Raw genomic sequence first — 17,559 nt, 5'->3', positions numbered from 1 at the left:
ATAAATACAGAAACCTCTACTTCCTCCTTATAGAACCGATTTTCTTACATTCTCAAGGTCTTTATATATATATACACACACACACACATAAAAGTTATATCTGTATATTCAAGAGCTATAGAGTTCCAAATAACTCTTCATCCACTGTACTATACACAGAATTTTGGGAATTCTGAATACAGATATTCCCAAAATTCTGTGTATAGTACAGCGGATGAAGAGTTATTTGGAAATAACTCTCAGTTATTATATAAATTAATATTCTTTTTCAGTATTTGAATGAATAAGAAGTTTTAAAGGGAGGAATTAAAACACAGGGACAGGAAGCCAGAGGTGGATGGAAGAAATAAAGATGGGGCATAGGGAAGAGAAGGAAGAATTAAAATTTGTGATACCACTGTGGTATCACCCCAAACCTGTGAGCACAGCCCCAGGGACAGCTGTTCTTGGTCTCTCTGCATCCTCCTTCCCCTCAGCATCCCAGAGTGCCCGGGGGATGTGGGGCACTTTCTGCCCCACCTGTGGCCCCCAGGTGTTTGTGGTGCTGCTGAAGGGGGAGAAGAAAGATGTGACTTCTGACCCTGGGAGCATCCTCATGTTTGGCTTTTAGGTTTTTGTGTTGAAGGTGCAAAGCAATGAGAAGACTAACAGCATCAGAGGGAGGTGAACAGGGTGAGCACTGAGCCCTAGACTGAACTCAATGCTACTTTTCAGGCCTCCTTCCTTCTTCCTCCTCCTCTTTCTACTTCTGTAATGACAGAAAACTAAAATGGAAATGTAGAAAGAATATTTAAAATTAATGACAAAGGAAACAAAAGCAGGCAGGGTCTGCCAGGCCCTTCCACATCCACAATGTCACAGATCTATCACTTCTCCTCAAATCTCAGTGCTAAAAGCAGATTTGTGTCTTCAATGACTTTCAAACCTCCCACAAGATCACCAAAGACTCCGGAAACAAAACAAACCCAGTAGCCACAAACCGGTTTTATTATTTTTGAAAAATGGAATGTTTCACTTACAGAAACTTAAAAGCGATGTGTGACCAACACCACGTTCATTACAAACAAACAAAAAAAACAAAACCAAACCAAAACCAAACCGAGCTGACACAGATTTGGCCACGGCGCAGCAGCAGTCTGGCATTTTTAGAACCACAACCTCAGGGTGACCTGGGGTTAATAAAACTCACGCGCGGCGTCGCGGCGCTGAGCCCTCTGAGCGCGGCTCAGGCTCAGTAGCGGCGGCTGAAGCTCGGCCTGGGGGGTCTCTCAGGAGCTGCAAAGAGCCCGGGGACGCCGCTGCCCTGCACGGGCTGGGCCTGGCTGCCGGCAAAGCCCCCGCGCCTGCAACGACAGCGCGGTCACGGCACAGCCACACGGAGCTCGGGGAGCAGGAGGGACTGCTGGAGAGGGGTTTGGCACAGGGGGATTTCTTCACTGGACTCCAGGGATGGGGGTTGGATTGATTGATGAGTTAGGGAAAAGCTGTGTTGGACTGGGGGGGCGATGGAGTAGGGATGTGCCACTTGGTTTTGTTGCCTTAAGGAGGAGCCCAGAAGTTTCTCTCCTTGATTAGGTGAAAAGACACCTCATAGGACCTTAGAGACTTCACCTCAAACTTAAGGATAGCTAATTGGACAGCAGCCAAAAAGTCGAGCCTGACCAATCTACTAGAAAAAGAAATGACGAAACTAATTGCTTTTGTGAGGTATTTTACCAGGAGCAAGAACCTCTTTTCTCTGTTTTCTGGGTTTTTTTTTTGTTTTGTTCTTTTTTTTTGTTTTGTTTTTTTTTTGTGTGTTGTTTTTTTTTTTTTTTGTTTGTTTGTTTGTTTTTTGGTTTTTGGGTTTTTTTTGTTCGTTTTGGTTTTTTTTGTTGTTGTTGTTGTTTTGTTTTGTTTGGGTTTTTTTGGTTTTTTTTTCTCTGTTTGTTATTTTGCCTTTTATTAAAGCCTTTTTGTTTCTAACACCGCAACAGGAGCCATCCTGCTGATTTTATGCCTCCAAAGGTAGCTGAGCTATCTTGGGTGTGTAACAGACTCCAAGAGCTCATGAGACCTGGCTCCAGGAGGCTCCTGTTACTGATGGGTTTTTCTGAAGAGTAGAATATAGTATTAGTACAATAAAGTGATTAATCAGCTTCTGCAATCATGGAGTCAGTGCTAATTATTCCCTGTTCAAGGGGTCACTGCTATGATGCAACAGGGACACTTTGGGAATGGCACAGGGAGTCTCTGAGGATGGGTTTGCTGAGCCAGGTTTTATGAGCTCTCAGAGAACCCAGCACAGCTGAAATTAGCCCAGAATGGCATCAAGTTAGCAGGATGGCTTCTGAGGTAGTGTTGGAAACAGAAAAAGGTTTAATGAAGGGCAAAATAACAAAGCTCTTGCAGAGAAAAACTAAGCTAGGGGTGAGAGGTTCTTGCTCCTGGTAAAACACCCCACTAAAGCAATTATTTCCACTGTTCTCTTCCTTTTCTAGTGAATTACCCAGGTGGGACCTCTTGGCCTCTGTCCAGTGGACAGCCCCAGGTCTGAGGTGAAGTCTCAAAGGTCCTGTGAGGAGTCTTTGTGCCAAACTGGGAGAGAAACTTCTGGGCTTTTTGCCTTTTTAAGCAGGCAAAGAATAATTTAGTCACTCCATCAACAGGGGGCACATTCCTACACTCTGAAAGGTGTTTCTTTAATTTGTTGGGTTTTTTTCCCCTTGCCAATCCAGGCTTATACAGATCAAAGCACTATAAAAGCATTATAAGCATTCTGACAGAGGTTCTTACCCTGATGTTCCTCCTCGAGTCATCCCATGGCCTGGTCCTGACTGACCAGGCATGCTTCTATCACCACCTAATTCAAAAAGAGAAAAAAAGGGGGGAAAAAAGAAAAAAAAAAGAAAAACACAGGTTTTTGTGCTTCCCTAATAAAGACATCACCTTGTTCCCAGAATTTAATTTGATTTCTCAAAAATTTAACTACCACTAGAAGGTTCAGCAGCAGTAATTCACAGAAAAGAACCACAATCACACTGGTAAGCAGCAAGTGTACCTTGCCATCTCTCATGATCCCGTCCCATCACTCCTCCAGCCACATTTCCCTGCCATGTACGATCTTGATGCCCCTCTAACTTTCGACCATGATCTCCCCAGTCACGTCCATCTCTTAAAAAAATAAAAGAACATCTTCTAGGTATGTCCCCTACCCACTGAGCAGCACAGGGTAAAGCCAAACACCATACCCCATGCCAAAGTGTGTTAAAGGGTTAATCAAGCTATAGCTGTAGCCACCCAACCACTGCAATCAGAACTGGTCAAAGAGAAACAGTGACAGACACTTGCTGAACAGCATCCTTCACACAACAAAACTTGTCTTTTTTGATCCAGAGACATCATGGATATTGCAATGGGCTGAAATACTTGGGCATGGGTTAATTCATTGGCTGCCACTCCTCAGTCTGAAAATTAAGCAACTGGAATATGCCCAGCTTGATGAACTGGTTTAAAGAGAAACCACTACAATTCAGGTGAGTCCAAGTTCTCTACCCCCACCACTGCAGAGACTTCTCACTCAATTTCCTTTAAAACCTGACCACTGGCCATGAATGAGGCTGGTGCAGGCCTTACTGGGGCATCTGTAGAAACAGACTGAATCTCATCTGCAGGAATGAAAGTTATTTACAGGAGAAGCAGAGTCAGGAGCTGAGCTAACTGAGCAGCTCTTTACTCACTACAGAGCTTCACCCTCCTGAGGCCCGTGGGAGCTGCACGTGGCAATTCCCTGCTCCTGCAGATGCTCCAAGATCTGCAGAGAGGATCCACACTTGTCAAGCTGCTTCTGCTGCCACCCTCCAAAGGTTCACTGAGGCAATGTGAAGGGCCCCCAGGCACTAACCGGGTCTGTGGGGGGATCCCTCTTCCCTCACTCATCCTCCTGTCGGAGCCGTAGCCCCCCCAGCTGTCGCGGGAGTGACGCTCGGGCCCCCCGTGCCGCTCGTCTGGGTAATGCTGCAAGGCAAACAGCAACAGTCATGCTAAAAGCCAGCACAGCTTTTCTGCTAGGATTGTGAAAATTCGGCTTTTTGGATGTTGGTTTCTATGAGCTGTCAGAAAAAGTGGTAGCTGTCTCAGTTTTTACGGGTTCTGTTGTAGGGCATGGCTCACTCCAGGTGTTTGCTTTGTGTTGTTCACTTGTGGGAAAGTGAACAGCACAAAATAAAACACCTGGAGTGTTTATTTTTACTGAGATTTTTACCAAATCTTGTTTGGTAAAGATTTTTAAGGCTTACATTCTTGGCTTCAGCTTTTAAATTTTTACACAGAGTACCTGCCTACTTCCTACCTCTCTTCAGAAATGAAAGGTTTTGAATCCCATTGTGGCATTGATTTTCACACCTGTCCTTTTACAGCCTTGTTTCATTCTGGCACCAGTTGTTTCATTTAGATAAATGTGAGAGAAGGCATCCTTTGCCAGCTAAGTAAGTACAGCAGCTCTCTCTCAACACCTAAGATGGTCAATCAAAAAGCTTTTACTGCCACACACCAGCCTGAAAAGATGCTCCCATCACTCAGAGGTTTCCCCTTGCCTGTAACTGAGGCTACCACACCAGCAAACAGGTAACCTAATATTTTACTTTATGCTCATTAGCACACTAAATTAGTTCTGCTTAAGTATCTCAGCTGAAACAATTTGAGCTGTGTGCACTGTGTCCTTTCTGCTTTGGGGTCAGCTTGTTTTGGTTTTTAACTGAAGCAGTAATTTTGTTGCAACACACCTGCCCATCTCGATCTGGAATTCCCCTTGTACAGTCTCTCCTGGAACAAAAAGGAAAGTTTCAGTTGAATCAACACAGTATTTATAATTCCAGGATCTGCATGAAATAACACATGAAAAGTTAATCTTCATTAGGCTGTAAATCTGGATGCTAATGTTCAGTGGCAAGATAAGTCAGAAGAGTTCTTAATTCATAGTTTAAAAAGAGATCAAACTAACACCTATCACTGTAATACGAGTAAAAAAGGCACCACTGAGGATGGCCAAGTACTCAGTGACACCAAGGGAGAATACTGAGTGAACCTGTATCAGAAATGAGTTACAAACAAAAACAAACAGTACAGTTTTCACCAGAGATCCTTTGAGAGCAAACAGAAATCTCAACAGCACCACACAGAAAATATTTTTCCATCTGTGGCGCTAAAACCCTGCATTAGCCAGGCTGCAAAGATGAAAACAGACAAAGTTTTAAAGCAAAAGGAAATGGCTAAATCTTAGGGGTTCATAAAGGAGACTTCCATACACCTAGAGAGGAGCTGCTGCATCTCCATCAGCATCATGGCAGAATACATTAGGACTCAGCTTATAATCTTTATGCAGCCTAACCCACAGAAACAAAGGACTGCAAGCAGGTGTGAAGTCAGACATGAGAAACACACAAGAGTGATTAAAAAGACACCAAATCTCCCCGAAGGCATAGGAAGAAGGAGAAGAAGAGGCAGTGCCTTGCCAACCTGTCCAAGCAGTGCTCCTGGTAGCGGCCGCGCTCGCGGTGGTCGAAGTCGTGGAAGCGATCCTGGCGGCCGAAGTCCGAGTGGTAGCGATCGTCCAGCGCCAGCCGCTTGGCCTCGGGCCAGTAGGGCTCATCCCGCCTGCACACGGGCCACGTCAGCAGCAGCCCCACAGCCACCTCCCCTGCCCCGCCCACCCCAATCAACACGGTGATTAAAAATCTGTGTGCGTTAAGCAGGAGTCGCGTTTCGGTTTCAGAGAAGATTTGGTTTATGAAAACCAGCTTAGTTTCAGCACGTGGTGATGTGAGAAGAGAATGAGGATATTTTCCCCTACCACTTAGAGTTGATACACACAACTCTACTGCTCTGTTACTCTATTATTACAACTCTACTAGTACTACTACTACTCTATAATTACAACTCTAATACTTTATTAACTCTACAGTTACTACTCTACTAGTACTCTATTACTACTACTACTCTATTATTACAACTGTACTAGTCTATTAACTCTATTATTACTACTCTACTAGTACTCTATTATTACTACTCTACTCTCTGTTTTACTCAAAGTAGTAACAACTCAGGGTTGTTACTTCTCTTGGTCATCCCTCTCTGGGAAAGAAGAGCAGACCCAAACAGTGCTTCGTGTACAAGCACGGTATTTGCTCTTCTTCAATGCTATTAGTGCTAGAAGCAGCACATAAAGAGTCTTTTAGCTGCGAGTTCCCACGTCTGCCTTATCCAGAGTGCTCCCCGTTTCCACAGGCTCCCAAGAGGGATGAGCTGAGGAGTTTGGAGCCCCTCTGCCCTGCTCCTCACCTGCTGTCAGGATCATAAGGCCTCCTCATGGCAGATCTCCGCTCCTGCTCGTAGCGCAGCTGCTCCTGCTGGCGTCGCAGCTCCTCCCTCTCCCTCTGGATTCTCTCCTGCTCCCGTCTCCTCTCCTGCTCTATGTGCATCCTTTCCCTCTCCAGCCTCTCCCTCTCCAGGCGCTCTCTGTCCAGGCGCTGCCGCTGGAATTCCAGCCGCTCCCGCTCCCTCTGGAGCCTCTGCCTCTCGTCCCGCTCGTGAATGGCTGCCAGGCGCTGCTCCCGGTCTCGCCTCTCTCTCTCTCTGATTTAAAAGAGATACTTGGTTTTTAATTGAGATTCTTCAGTCCAAGCTCTACTGCTTCTTTGTTTTGGGTTGGGTTTCTTGTTTGGTTTTGCCTTTTTTTTTTTCCGAAGTTTCTATGTTCTCCCCCTTCTTCCCAATTAAGTAACAGCTTCGGGGAAAATAAAATACTCCATACAAATGACAGAAGCAAAGGTGACAATTCTGCATAAGTAACACAGCATCTACTCTTAAGTCAGGTCTGAAAAAGCTTCCAGAGAGCACAGCAAGTCTTAAGACAGAAATCTGATGTACAAAAAGTATTTACAAGCTTCAGGGGAAAAAAATCAAGGAAATTCAAATCCAGTCAAGTGGAAAACAAAGCCTGAAAGCACCTATGGAAGTCTCATGAGAACATTGATTTCTGCAGTAAAAGCCTCCATCACTTAGCATTAATGTCTGTTCTAGCAGTAATTAGTAAGAAATCAGTCTGAGACAGTAATTAGTATGAAATCAATCTGAGATACCAGGGTTGGAGGATCAGCACAGCACTGCTTTGAACAAAAACACGGAACAGATAAGGGAGTAAAAAGTGCCGTTTAAGTTTAGAGGGAGTGGAACTCACCGGCGCCTCTCTGTCTCCCTGATTTCTCTCTCCCTCTGCCTCTGCCGTTCCCGCTCCCGCTGCTCCTTGATTTTATCAAAAGATAAAATATCCTGCTTTTCCTTGCTCTCCGATTTGCGGTCCTGGCTCTTTGTGCTCTGAGATGAATCAGAACAATGCATGAGCTGAACGTGGTGCATTTCCAGCTAAAGCTCCCAGGCAAATACCTACAGTGTGTCAACCTGAACAAAACAGGCTGCCATGCCTTCCCCAGAGGTAAACAACAGTGGAATTCCAGGGAAAAGTACCCCCAGTTTGAATAGAACTACAAAATATTACAAATAAATACTAGGGGAACACAACCTGACTTGCACTTCAAACAACACACACCAATAACATTCCAGGCTCAGGGAAACACATCATCCTAACACCATTTTCATATTGCAATTAGACTTCTTGCACTAAGTCAGCAGTAAAAGAAGTATAAAAAAGGTGAAACAGAAGCATTTCCCCTCTGCCACATCATTACACCCCCGATGCTTTCCAGAAAATGATAAAAGGATAATTGTACCAAAATGCAAGGCTAAAACCCCTTTATCTCTGAGCACATAAATCTATTTGACACCTATTTTTACACCAAAGCTTCTCTGGAAGTTGGCCTTACCCTCTCTTTTGATGCAGAAGTTTTCACACTAATAACTGGCTCTCCTTTAGATTTATCCATCACCACTGTCCTTTCTGTTCCTCGACTTGCTAGAAAACAAAACATAGAAAAAAAATAAATGGTACAAAAGACATTCAACAATTCTTGCAAGACTCAAAATTGTGACGACACTAAATAGTAAAAAAGTTATTTTAATGAGGTTTTTAATAACTGATGGAACTTATTATTTAAAGAGCTTGCCAAGATTTAGCTAATATGAGGATGGGAGCAGTAAATTTATCACAAAATTACAGCAGTATTTTCTGGCAGGGATGACAGCTAAAAACTCAAATTTAATTTAATTCCTCTGCCCATAAAATACATCATTCCCCACAGTTTAAAAAAAAAACAAAACCTCAAGAAAGGACACAAACCACACATAGTGTCGGGTCTACACTCAGTGATAGTTCCATAAAAATTATGGAAACTCTTTTACATTTTTATAAACTGAAGTCAAAATTTTCAAGGTGTTTTCTGATGTCTGTGTCAGTTTTATTAAGTAAGCTTCTTTTTCCTGAATTATCAATCACATGTAATAATGTACAAGTACCCTTGAAAACATTTCTGAAAGACAGCTAGAATCACCTGATTTGCTTGCCCTGGATCTATCAGAAGACCCAGTCTTTTGCTCATCCTTTTCTTTTCCTTCTTTTTCATCTTTTTCTGATTTCTTAGCATCATCTTTTTTGTCGATCTTCTCCTCCTTCTTAATACCAACAGATCTACAAAAAGCAGGAAAGCAAAATGCCTCTTTCAAAAGCAACAAACCACTTGAAAAACCAATGTTTGGAAGTATCACTCACTAACCACACAGTGTGTAACTAAATCCTAGAAATATTTGTCAGTTAAAAGTAGAGTTCAAGACAGAGGCAGATCAGAGGACAAACAACTGGTAAAGGTTTATCTATAAATAACTTGATTTAAATCTCCTAATATAGCTAGCAAGTTATTATACTAACACTAAAGAGCTTTGTATTTCTGAACAGAGGGCCAGTTCAGAAGTCCTTACTACTGCAAAAACATCAACTTTCCAAGCAATATTCCTATTTCAAATGCAGGATGAAACACTAAATCAAGATTTATTACAGTTACTTTTCGACTTGGTCACCTGGCTACATTTGAAAGGAGTTGTCTTTAAGTATCACAAAACATAAAACAACACTTTACTTCTCAGATTTGGAATCTGCAGAATGGTGCCTGTCTTTTTCCTTCCTTGCTTCACCTTCCTTTTTGTCAGAAGGCTTTTTTCCTGCTGGTTCATTTTTTGCCTAGAAATTCAGCCAGAAAGAATTACATAGTCAGAGACAGAGATTAAAACTGCATGCTTTTATTTTCATTACAGTGCCATGACATAGCTGCCACTTACCTTCTCCACAGAAATCATTTTACCATGCAGCTCTGTTCTGTGGAGGTGATTGATGCACTTGGTGGCCTCCTCAGATGTTGACATGGTCACAAAGCCATAGCAGCGAGCGCCAGGACTGCGAGCGTTTGTCACCACCTTTGCACCAACCACCTTTGGGAAAAACCAAAATATTCTGTGTTTGCAAGTCTGCCACTAAATAAATTCTAACTTAGTGACTGTTTCTTAGAACAGTTTGGACAGGAAAGGACTTTTAAAAGCCATTTAGATCAATCAATCCTCTGCAATAGAAAGGGAGATCTTCAATAATGCAGCTCAGAAAATTCATCTTCAAGTTGCTGAGCAGGTTAAGGCAGATATATACAGAAAAGGGAGAGTGGGATTGTAAAAACCAAAATAAAATTGAATAAACGAAACTACTACCATTTGCCCTTTCCTTACAGGACATCTGTACCCACAGGCGACAATCTGTGACAGGCAGTGGCACTTAGTGACATAAACATTTAATATTACATTAAGTATTTGGCAGAAGGGGAGATGGTCACACAGAGAGCTCCCTTCCCCAATTTCTGCTCTTGCATGATAGCAGACACTGCAAAACAAGTGGAGCCTGCCCTCAAAGACTGCATTTCTCCAAAGAATACTCCTTGAAATGGAATAGTTTAAAACAGCATTAATTGCTGGATGCTCAAGACTTTATTCATGAGGGAAAATAAGAGCAAAATTTAAGTTCAGCATTTTAAACTGACAGAATGGTTTGTTAATTTGCATATCCACTACGTACCTTTCCATACTTGCTGAAAAGGTTCTTCAAATCTGTAGCTCTAGTAGAGGAGGAAAGTCCACTAACCCACAAATTTCTGCCAGAACCACTCCCCACACGGCCTGGGGCACAAAAACCATAAAAGACCATGTGAATCACAAATGCAGCAGTGCAAAATTCAGAGTCCTAACTGCCCACATTTTCCTTCATAAAACTCTCCATAATTAATGTGCATTTGAACAACCTTAAAGAGTTTGTAGCTACAGATTTTCTTCCCGTACTTAAATCACTTTTCAGAGAATTACAAAGTATCAAATATTATCACACAAAAAAATACTTATTTAAAACAAACCCAAACTCTGTTTGTTAATAATGTTACAAAAGTTACAAGGACCTGATATATTTTGAACGGATGTGTTACAACTGCATTGAGGGTTCACTGAATTAACAGTTCTCCTTTTTTACTCCAGGTCCTTGGAAAATAAAAAGCCACAAAAAGCCCCAAACGTGCACCTACCTTTCTCATCTTTTGCGACTGCCTTTGTATCTTTGTCTTCAACAGGGCTAAAGACAAAACACCACATTATTCAAGAGATCATATGCAAAAAGACCATTCATTCTAGACAGCACAACTAAAATTGGATACCTACCAGCAAATTAGTTCCAAAATAAACACTATTATTGGCAATTTTCTAGAAGAGTGACAGGAGATAGGGATTTGTACCCCTAAACGGACAATTCTGTTTTGCAGATGACAGAAATAAGAGTAATTTGGGGAAACAACCTTTGAAGGTTGAGGAAGGAAAAGAAATCAAACCCACTGTTCTTAAGAAAAAAAAAATTATATCTACACATGGAGAAATAAAAGAGACCTTTAGGAATAGGCTACAATTTCATCAGTCTCGGAGGCCAATTGAAGGAAACAGCTTATTCGCATCACTTAAGGACCAATGACAAAAGATAGCATCTGGTCTAGAACGGAGAAAAAACAAACCTCTTTTTCTGATCACCGCCCTCACTGGCTGAGGACTCTTTAGTGGCAGGGGAAGATTCCTCAGAATTAGCTTTGTCTTCTGCTCTCTTGCCATCTTCTTTGCTAGCTCTGGCTTCGGCACCTGCGCCTTTCTCCGCTGCCTCCCCACTAGAGGCTTCCAGGCCTTGGGAGCGTTTGCTACTCTGATCGCTTAGGGTCTCTACCACTACACCTTCAGAGTCCGGGGCCTCTTCCTCGGGGCTCTGTTCACTTCTCTCCCCTTTTGCTACCACTAAACGCTTTGCTTCCTTCCTTGCCAAAGCTTGGGCCGATTTGCTGTCCAAAGCTAAAGCATCTTCCTCCAGCTCAGCGCCAGCGAGAGCGTCCTCTTCCTCAGCCAGCCTCTTGCCTGGCCCCGCGTTACTGGCTTCCTGCGCACGCGCCCGCTCCGCTTCGGGAGGTTCTTCGTTAAGTAGCTCAGATTTACAAGTTTCCCCCAAAATGTCGAGTATTTTCTCATTTTCTACGGATTTAACAGGAATAGAATGGCACAAGATTTAATCACCAGGGAAATACAGCAATCACAATTGTGGAACTGGCATGGCTGCCACACTAACACCAAGAGAACTGCTAAGCTACACAGAGATTGGAAAACCCTAGTGTACACAGTGTTACGCCTACCACGCTACCTGCTCTCTCACACCCTGCCAAATCAGCCCTACCACCTCAACAGCCAAGAAAAATGCCCCCAACTCATTTTACAAAAAACTTCGGCCTCAGCCTTCATATTCTTCAGCAAATCGTTCAGCTCTGTTTCTTCTCTAGTTAGCTTCCAGAGTCCGAGATGCTTAACTGAACGTATCAAGGCACTGAGAGTTCAATTTTCCAAATTTCTGTGAAGTTCTTTTAGCAGAGACAGTCCAACATGAGAACCGGGCATCTTCTGATGGTTCTGAGTGTGTTTGCAGTCCAGAAAGCGAGTGGCATCTGTAGCACATTCCTGATGGCAGCGTGATCCTTCTTCTGAAGTCCAGTCACTCCTTAATTTGTGTTCTGCACCAGAGCTTTGCACTGCCTACACTCCTGTATTTATATTCATTCACAGAACCACTGTACAGTGTGATATCACAAGATCTGTTTTCAGAACCTTTACATCTTTAAGGCTTGTTCCTTAACTTCACTCTGCAGTAACAGTTCTGGGGAACCATTTCATGGCATTAAACAAGTTTTCCAAGGGTGGTTATTCACAGATCTGGTGATATGACTGGGTTTCCAATCTCTATGACCCTGCATGACCTGGATTTTCCACCATAATAACGTACACTACAGTAATGCATTAAAAAAAGAACCAAAAAAACCAAACAGGGACGCAAAAAGCCTCAATGAAGAATGAAACTGTTTAAATGCCCAGGATTTTTTTTTCCATCAAGAAAAAATAAATCAAAGTAACCAAACAAAAACAAACAGTACCTGGCTCCAAAGGTAACTCTTCAAGTTCCTGTAGTGAAAAAGATTTTGAAAAGGAGAAATATCAATATTTCATAAGCAAGATGCTATTGTGAATGACATTTTTTATCCATCCATTAGAGGAAAGTATTTACTGAAGCATTACTGTAAGATAGCCTATTTCAGCTTTGAAAACATTGAAATTCAAATGAATTTCTCAGAAAAAGTTTTAGGATGAGTTTTTAACATCCTCAAAGCTTTATGAAATCTGTGAAAACTTTAAAATCTCTCAAATTCAGCCACCTGTTGAACACATGGTACACATTCACATGGATAAATAAATCAATAAATGGAAGCAGCACAGAAGAAAGCTTATCTTCGTGTTACCCTTCTCTACCCTGTGTTTGTTTGAAGTCTCCTTTCTGATAACAGGATCAACAGAAACACCAGCTTCACCTGGAGCTGGTGCTCTGAACCTACCAGGAGTGATCTGGAAACAAGGCCAGCATTTCAGGAATAGACAGTTCCAGCTTTCTTCTCACCCTGGGATATGTACATTTTTAATGGAAGTTAAACACAATGTAAGGCACTGAGCTGGTATTTACATCAGATACAAGGAATCCAATCTACCACCAAACTCAGTATGACACAGACATCATAAACATTTTTATATATATGTACATACTTATATATATACATATATGATTGATAAAGAAATAAATCTTTGTTTCTATGAATAAATCAAAAAGCATTAGGTCCCATTCTTTGCAGAGGAAGAATGCACCCACCATACACACACAGTTTCACCATACAGCATTATATAGTGTATTTTATGCTTTTTTTGTTTGTAAAGAAAAACTGGCTACCATTTACCTTTATTACGGTTAAATCTGATGAAGAAGCATCTAAACTGTTCCCAACATCTTCAAACTCTACCTTTAAAAAATAAACAGGAGACATCTTGTTATCTATAAAGGAATATTGTGAGTGAAACCTGAATGAGAAACTGAAGATTTGTATTTGCACTGACAGCAAAAACATCCTGCATCCAAAGCAACCAATAATAGTAAAAACTGAGTAATAACCCCCAAGGACTTTTCCTGATCCCCACTGATGGAATAAAATCTCTCATTATCTCTTAACTGTGATGGTCAGCTCACAAAAATCTTTTAAATATGGGAATTCCAACAGCAAAATTTCTCTGATTTGTATCCCTGTTATTTACAGCAACAACACAGAGGCAAAAAACCTACAGGACTTGGTAATTATTTCCTTCACTGATGAAAGCAATGATGGGAGCTGACCTGGCCTCAAGACATTTACTCACTCAAAAATCCCTCTTTTTTTTCCTGAGTATTTCAATTTGATTTGTGTAGGACAAGGACATGCCTGGGAATAGGGGGCCAAGCTTATTTCTGCAGCTTTAGGAAAAAAAACCACACAACTTCACAATCTTGTAGCCAATGTGGACACACAACCAAGAGCAATATTCCCCCATTAGGTGGGGCAGAAATAACTTTTTTCAAATGTTTTGTTGTACATGTCAGGAGATAAAGCACTTGATTTTGGGGGAAGGGATTATCCTCTGCCCCAGTGTCAACAGCCAGATGAACGCAGAAAGCCAACATAAAAATACTCTCAGCAACTGAATAACTGCAATCTTAGCAGAAAAATAACCATGAATATCATTCCCTGGATGGTGCTGTTCAGTTGAGAATAAAGTAAGCTACACGATTTGCATGCCTCACATGCTCTCTAAAATAAATATGTTAAAATAGGAATAATATGAACATTATAATTAATAAGGTGAAGCAAAGTTCAAAGCATGATTAAAAACAAATGCTCTGTAAACTGCTATTAATACAACCACATGTGTACAAACAACATTTAAGTATTTTAAAAGACACTTATTTTCACAAATATGTAAAAAGAAAAGCAACGACCATAAGAACCAGTACAGTTCCAAATTTTCCCAAGCACTCTTCAGCTATTTTCCCAAGCACTCTTTCAGCCTCAGCATTTTGCTATTTAATCCAGAAATGAATAAATTTTAAAAAGAAAACCATGATTCCACACACATAAGAGATGCATACCATCACTATTGGTATTTCTCTTGATTCTTCTTTAATTTCTGAAAACTGTGGGGATGCCTCCAAGTTACCTACAGCATAGTCTGTAGGCTGATCTGGAAATTCTTTCACTTCTGCATCAGCATTTTCTTTACTATCAGACAGCGAGTCAAGAATATTATGGGCACTGTAATCATCTCCACAATCTACTGCATTGCCATTATCTATTTCAGCTTCATCTAACACACTAATATCCATCATGTCAATGTCCTGCAAGTTATCCAAACTTGCTTCCATATCGTCCTGTGGAAAGAAAAAAAGCACATGTCACAGTGAGGGTGACTCGAGAGCCATGTGCCACCCTCCCTGCAGAGGCAGCCCCTGTACCTGTCCATCTCCAGAATCCTCCTCCAGACCATTGTCCTCCACTCCCTCTTCATCTGCTCTACGTCCTAGCAACAACATCATCATTACAATGAGAGCAGAAGTTAAAGTTGTACCCCTCAAGCTTTATTTTTTAATCAGAGGTGGTGCTCCCTTCAGTTTTTCCCTGTTTGTGATACCCCAGTAAGGGACAAACAGGCCACAGTCCAACACCTGGCAGGAGCTCAAGCTCTGTGACCTCCCCAGAACATTGGGCTCAGCTCAGATTGCAGCAATTTATTACCTCAAGAAATGTCTTTACAGACATTTACGAGGAGAAAAAAACCCAACCAAACAAAACACAGCACAAAATACTGAAATAACCCCACCTGACCTGTGGGTTTCACTGCAGTGCTCTGCCCACCAGCTGGATGTGAATTATCCCAATTAATGAAATTAAATTACTGAAAACACTACACCAGCCTCAGCACCAAGGGGCAACTCCTCAAACTCAGGGCTAAGCAGCTGTTTGACCTTTTATGAATTTTCTTTTCCTCAAAAACTACAAGCACATTACAACTGAAAAGTGAGAAGGACTTTAGAGCCAGGAGAAATATTTCATCTATTTCCAACCCCACACTAAAAGTGATGTAATAGACATCAGGTGTTTTTCTGAGACTTGGAAATTAATATGATTTAAAAGATCTCTTTCACCTGAGTTGTGACATTTGCCCTCTATGTGGTCAAGATTTCACATTTTATCCTGCAAGCAATTGCACTATCACTCCAAATCAGGTGTAATAACAAAAATCAAACAAATTAGCTGGCAAAGCAGTTTACATTTACAGTTTACACAAAATATACATTTTGTGTAAACCAAAACTAGTAATAAAAATACCCTAGCTAAACTAGTTATTTTGCTCAGCTCCAACACCAAGTTGCTTACAAAACAATTGTGCTACTTAACTAATTTTAGAAAAACAGTTAATTATTTTCTGAAAATAAGGATTATGTAACTGTCTCACCACTACAAAAACCAAACATAAGGCCTTGAAAACATATCTGAGCTCAGAAATGGATTTAAAACTTGTCTTCTCAGAAGAAAACTGCAACTGCTATTGGCTATGAAGCGTAACACTACAGAGCTTATTTTACATTTGCTAGAAACTCTACATTTCTACATTAAAAAAGTATTAAAAACACTGACACTGCTTCAGTGTTACTTAGTAATTCTTAATAGAAATTTCAGGGAACTCTGAGAACAAACCAACAGGTCCTTCAACATTTCCTGCCTTACTAAATCACATGAAATTCTCTGAATAAATGACTGCTAAGTTTAATTTTATCACCCATCCCTAGAAACCTGAGAATAAATGTGGGAAAGAGTATCAGTAACAAAAAAAAGATAATGAAGGTTCCATTTCATGAGTACACTTGCTTGAAAACTCAAGAATGATAAGGTGGAAAGTGTCTCTAACTGCCCTGTACCTTTGCTGCTTCTTTTTGGAGTTTTCTTCATGATATTTTCTGAAACCACTGGAATTTCATCAGGATTGCCTCCTTCCTCCTCAATAGCCTAACAGGGGCAAAAGAGAAAGACAGATATAAAAACAGACATTAAAAAATTCATTTGTATGTTTTTGTTGAGTTTAAGAGCTGCACACCAGAGGCTGAAAAATTCCAAACCATGAATCAGCAACTTAGATACACAAACAAAACACCACCAGAGCAAAGCAACAAGCAGGGAGAAGGCAGCAATGTGTTGGGGTAAGGTTTTGGGAAAACAGCAAAAAAAAGCCTTTCAGCATTTGGAACTGTTAATCATCAATCCTACAGCATTTGGGGCTGTTGACAGACACACGGGTTGTGGTGACAGGGTAAAATCCTCGGCTCTGGGACACAGCAAGGAGATCAGAGACGATTCCTCACGGTATTAACAGGCGAAACGTTGTGAGGAGGATACAGTGAAAGGGCTACCAGCTAAATTAACACAAAAACACCAGCACGCAGCAAAAAATCCCCACACACAGCACCGTAAATCCAGCAACCCGGAGAACAAAACTCTGGTGCGCGAAGCTGGGAATATCCAGCGAGCGCCACGGCGGACACAGACCGGAGCGGGCCCGGTGCCACTCGGTGCCAGCAGCGGCCACAGGGCGAGCCCGGGCCGGCCCCGCCGGGCCCCGAACGCTCTTTGGCGCCATTTTCCTCCGCGGAGCCCCGGGCCGGGGCCGCAGCCGCCCCACGCACCCCCCGGCCGCCCTCACCTTCCTCAGCCGCTCCATGAGGACGCTCTTGTTGCCGCCGCTGTCCAGGTTGCGCTGCCGCAGCTCGGCGCGCAGGTCGATCACGCGCAGCTCGCTCAGCGGCCGCCGCCGGCTTTCCGCCTCCGAAGCGGGGACGCCCGGCCCAGCCAGGGACGCAGCCTCCCCCAGACCGGCCGGCGAATGGCTCTCCGCCATGGGCCGCGGTGTGGACTCGCTGGCGCGGGGCAAGGCGGGGTGAGGGCGAGGCGGGAGAGCCGCAGCCGCCGCCGCAGCACAAAATGGAGGAGACCCGGGGCGCGGGGGAGAGCGAGGGGGCGGGAAAGGGAGGGAGGCGCAGCGCGCATGCGCGCCGGGGCCCGGGCAGGCCGCGCGCGCCGCGGCGCCGCCAACTCCGGAGCGGCGGTGACGTCACGCGGC

The 17,559-nt window shown here is 42.7% G+C and overlaps 1 protein-coding gene across 2 annotated transcripts; it reads right to left on the bottom strand.

Annotated features, from left to right (window-relative positions):
* Positions 1-964: 964 nt before the first annotated feature.
* On the bottom strand, positions 965-17,442 carry LOC135284900 (scaffold attachment factor B1-like). 2 transcript variants are annotated; one of them, XM_064396708.1, is made up of 21 exons: positions 17,143-17,442; positions 16,364-16,451; positions 14,900-14,964; positions 14,537-14,815; positions 13,317-13,379; positions 12,468-12,495; positions 11,019-11,520; positions 10,542-10,588; positions 10,046-10,146; positions 9,265-9,414; positions 9,066-9,166; positions 8,484-8,620; positions 7,860-7,948; positions 7,217-7,353; positions 6,319-6,612; positions 5,497-5,634; positions 4,764-4,803; positions 3,884-3,996; positions 3,041-3,153; positions 2,776-2,842; positions 965-1,343 (listed from the first exon to the last, which is right to left on the bottom strand). In XM_064396708.1, exons 1-21 carry the CDS (start codon positions 17,335-17,337, stop codon positions 1,232-1,234), a joined length of 2,859 nt encoding a protein of 952 aa, XP_064252778.1. In that variant the 5' UTR covers positions 17,338-17,442; the 3' UTR covers positions 965-1,231. The 2 variants fall into 2 exon arrangements, 1 of the variants encoding a protein (XP_064252778.1); XR_010349999.1 differs by lacking the exon at positions 3,041-3,153 and having other exon boundaries at positions 1,271-1,343.
* Between the last annotated feature and the right edge of the window lie 117 nt (positions 17,443-17,559).

The sequence above is a fragment of the Passer domesticus genome, chromosome 21 (genome assembly GCF_036417665.1).
Source record: "Passer domesticus isolate bPasDom1 chromosome 21, bPasDom1.hap1, whole genome shotgun sequence".
In the NCBI taxonomy this organism is placed as follows: Eukaryota; Metazoa; Chordata; class Aves; order Passeriformes; family Passeridae; genus Passer; species Passer domesticus.
This window is presented reverse-complemented; position numbering and strand designations above follow the sequence as displayed.

What these genes read in the sequence shown, in the direction of transcription:
- LOC135284900 (XM_064396708.1), bottom strand. Translation starts at nt 17,337, where the DNA reads ATGGCGGAGAGCCATTCGCCGGCCGGTCTGGGGGAGGCTGCGTCCCTG. An exon ending in AGGGAGACAGAGAGGCGCCG is followed by an intron (nt 6,613 to 7,216) that starts GTGAGTTCCACT and finishes CTTTTAAATCAG; the next exon opens with AGAGAGAGAGAGGCGAGACC. An exon ending in TTCCAGATCGAGATGGGCAG is followed by an intron (nt 3,997 to 4,763) that starts GTGTGTTGCAAC and finishes TTTGCCTTGCAG; the next exon opens with CATTACCCAGACGAGCGGCA.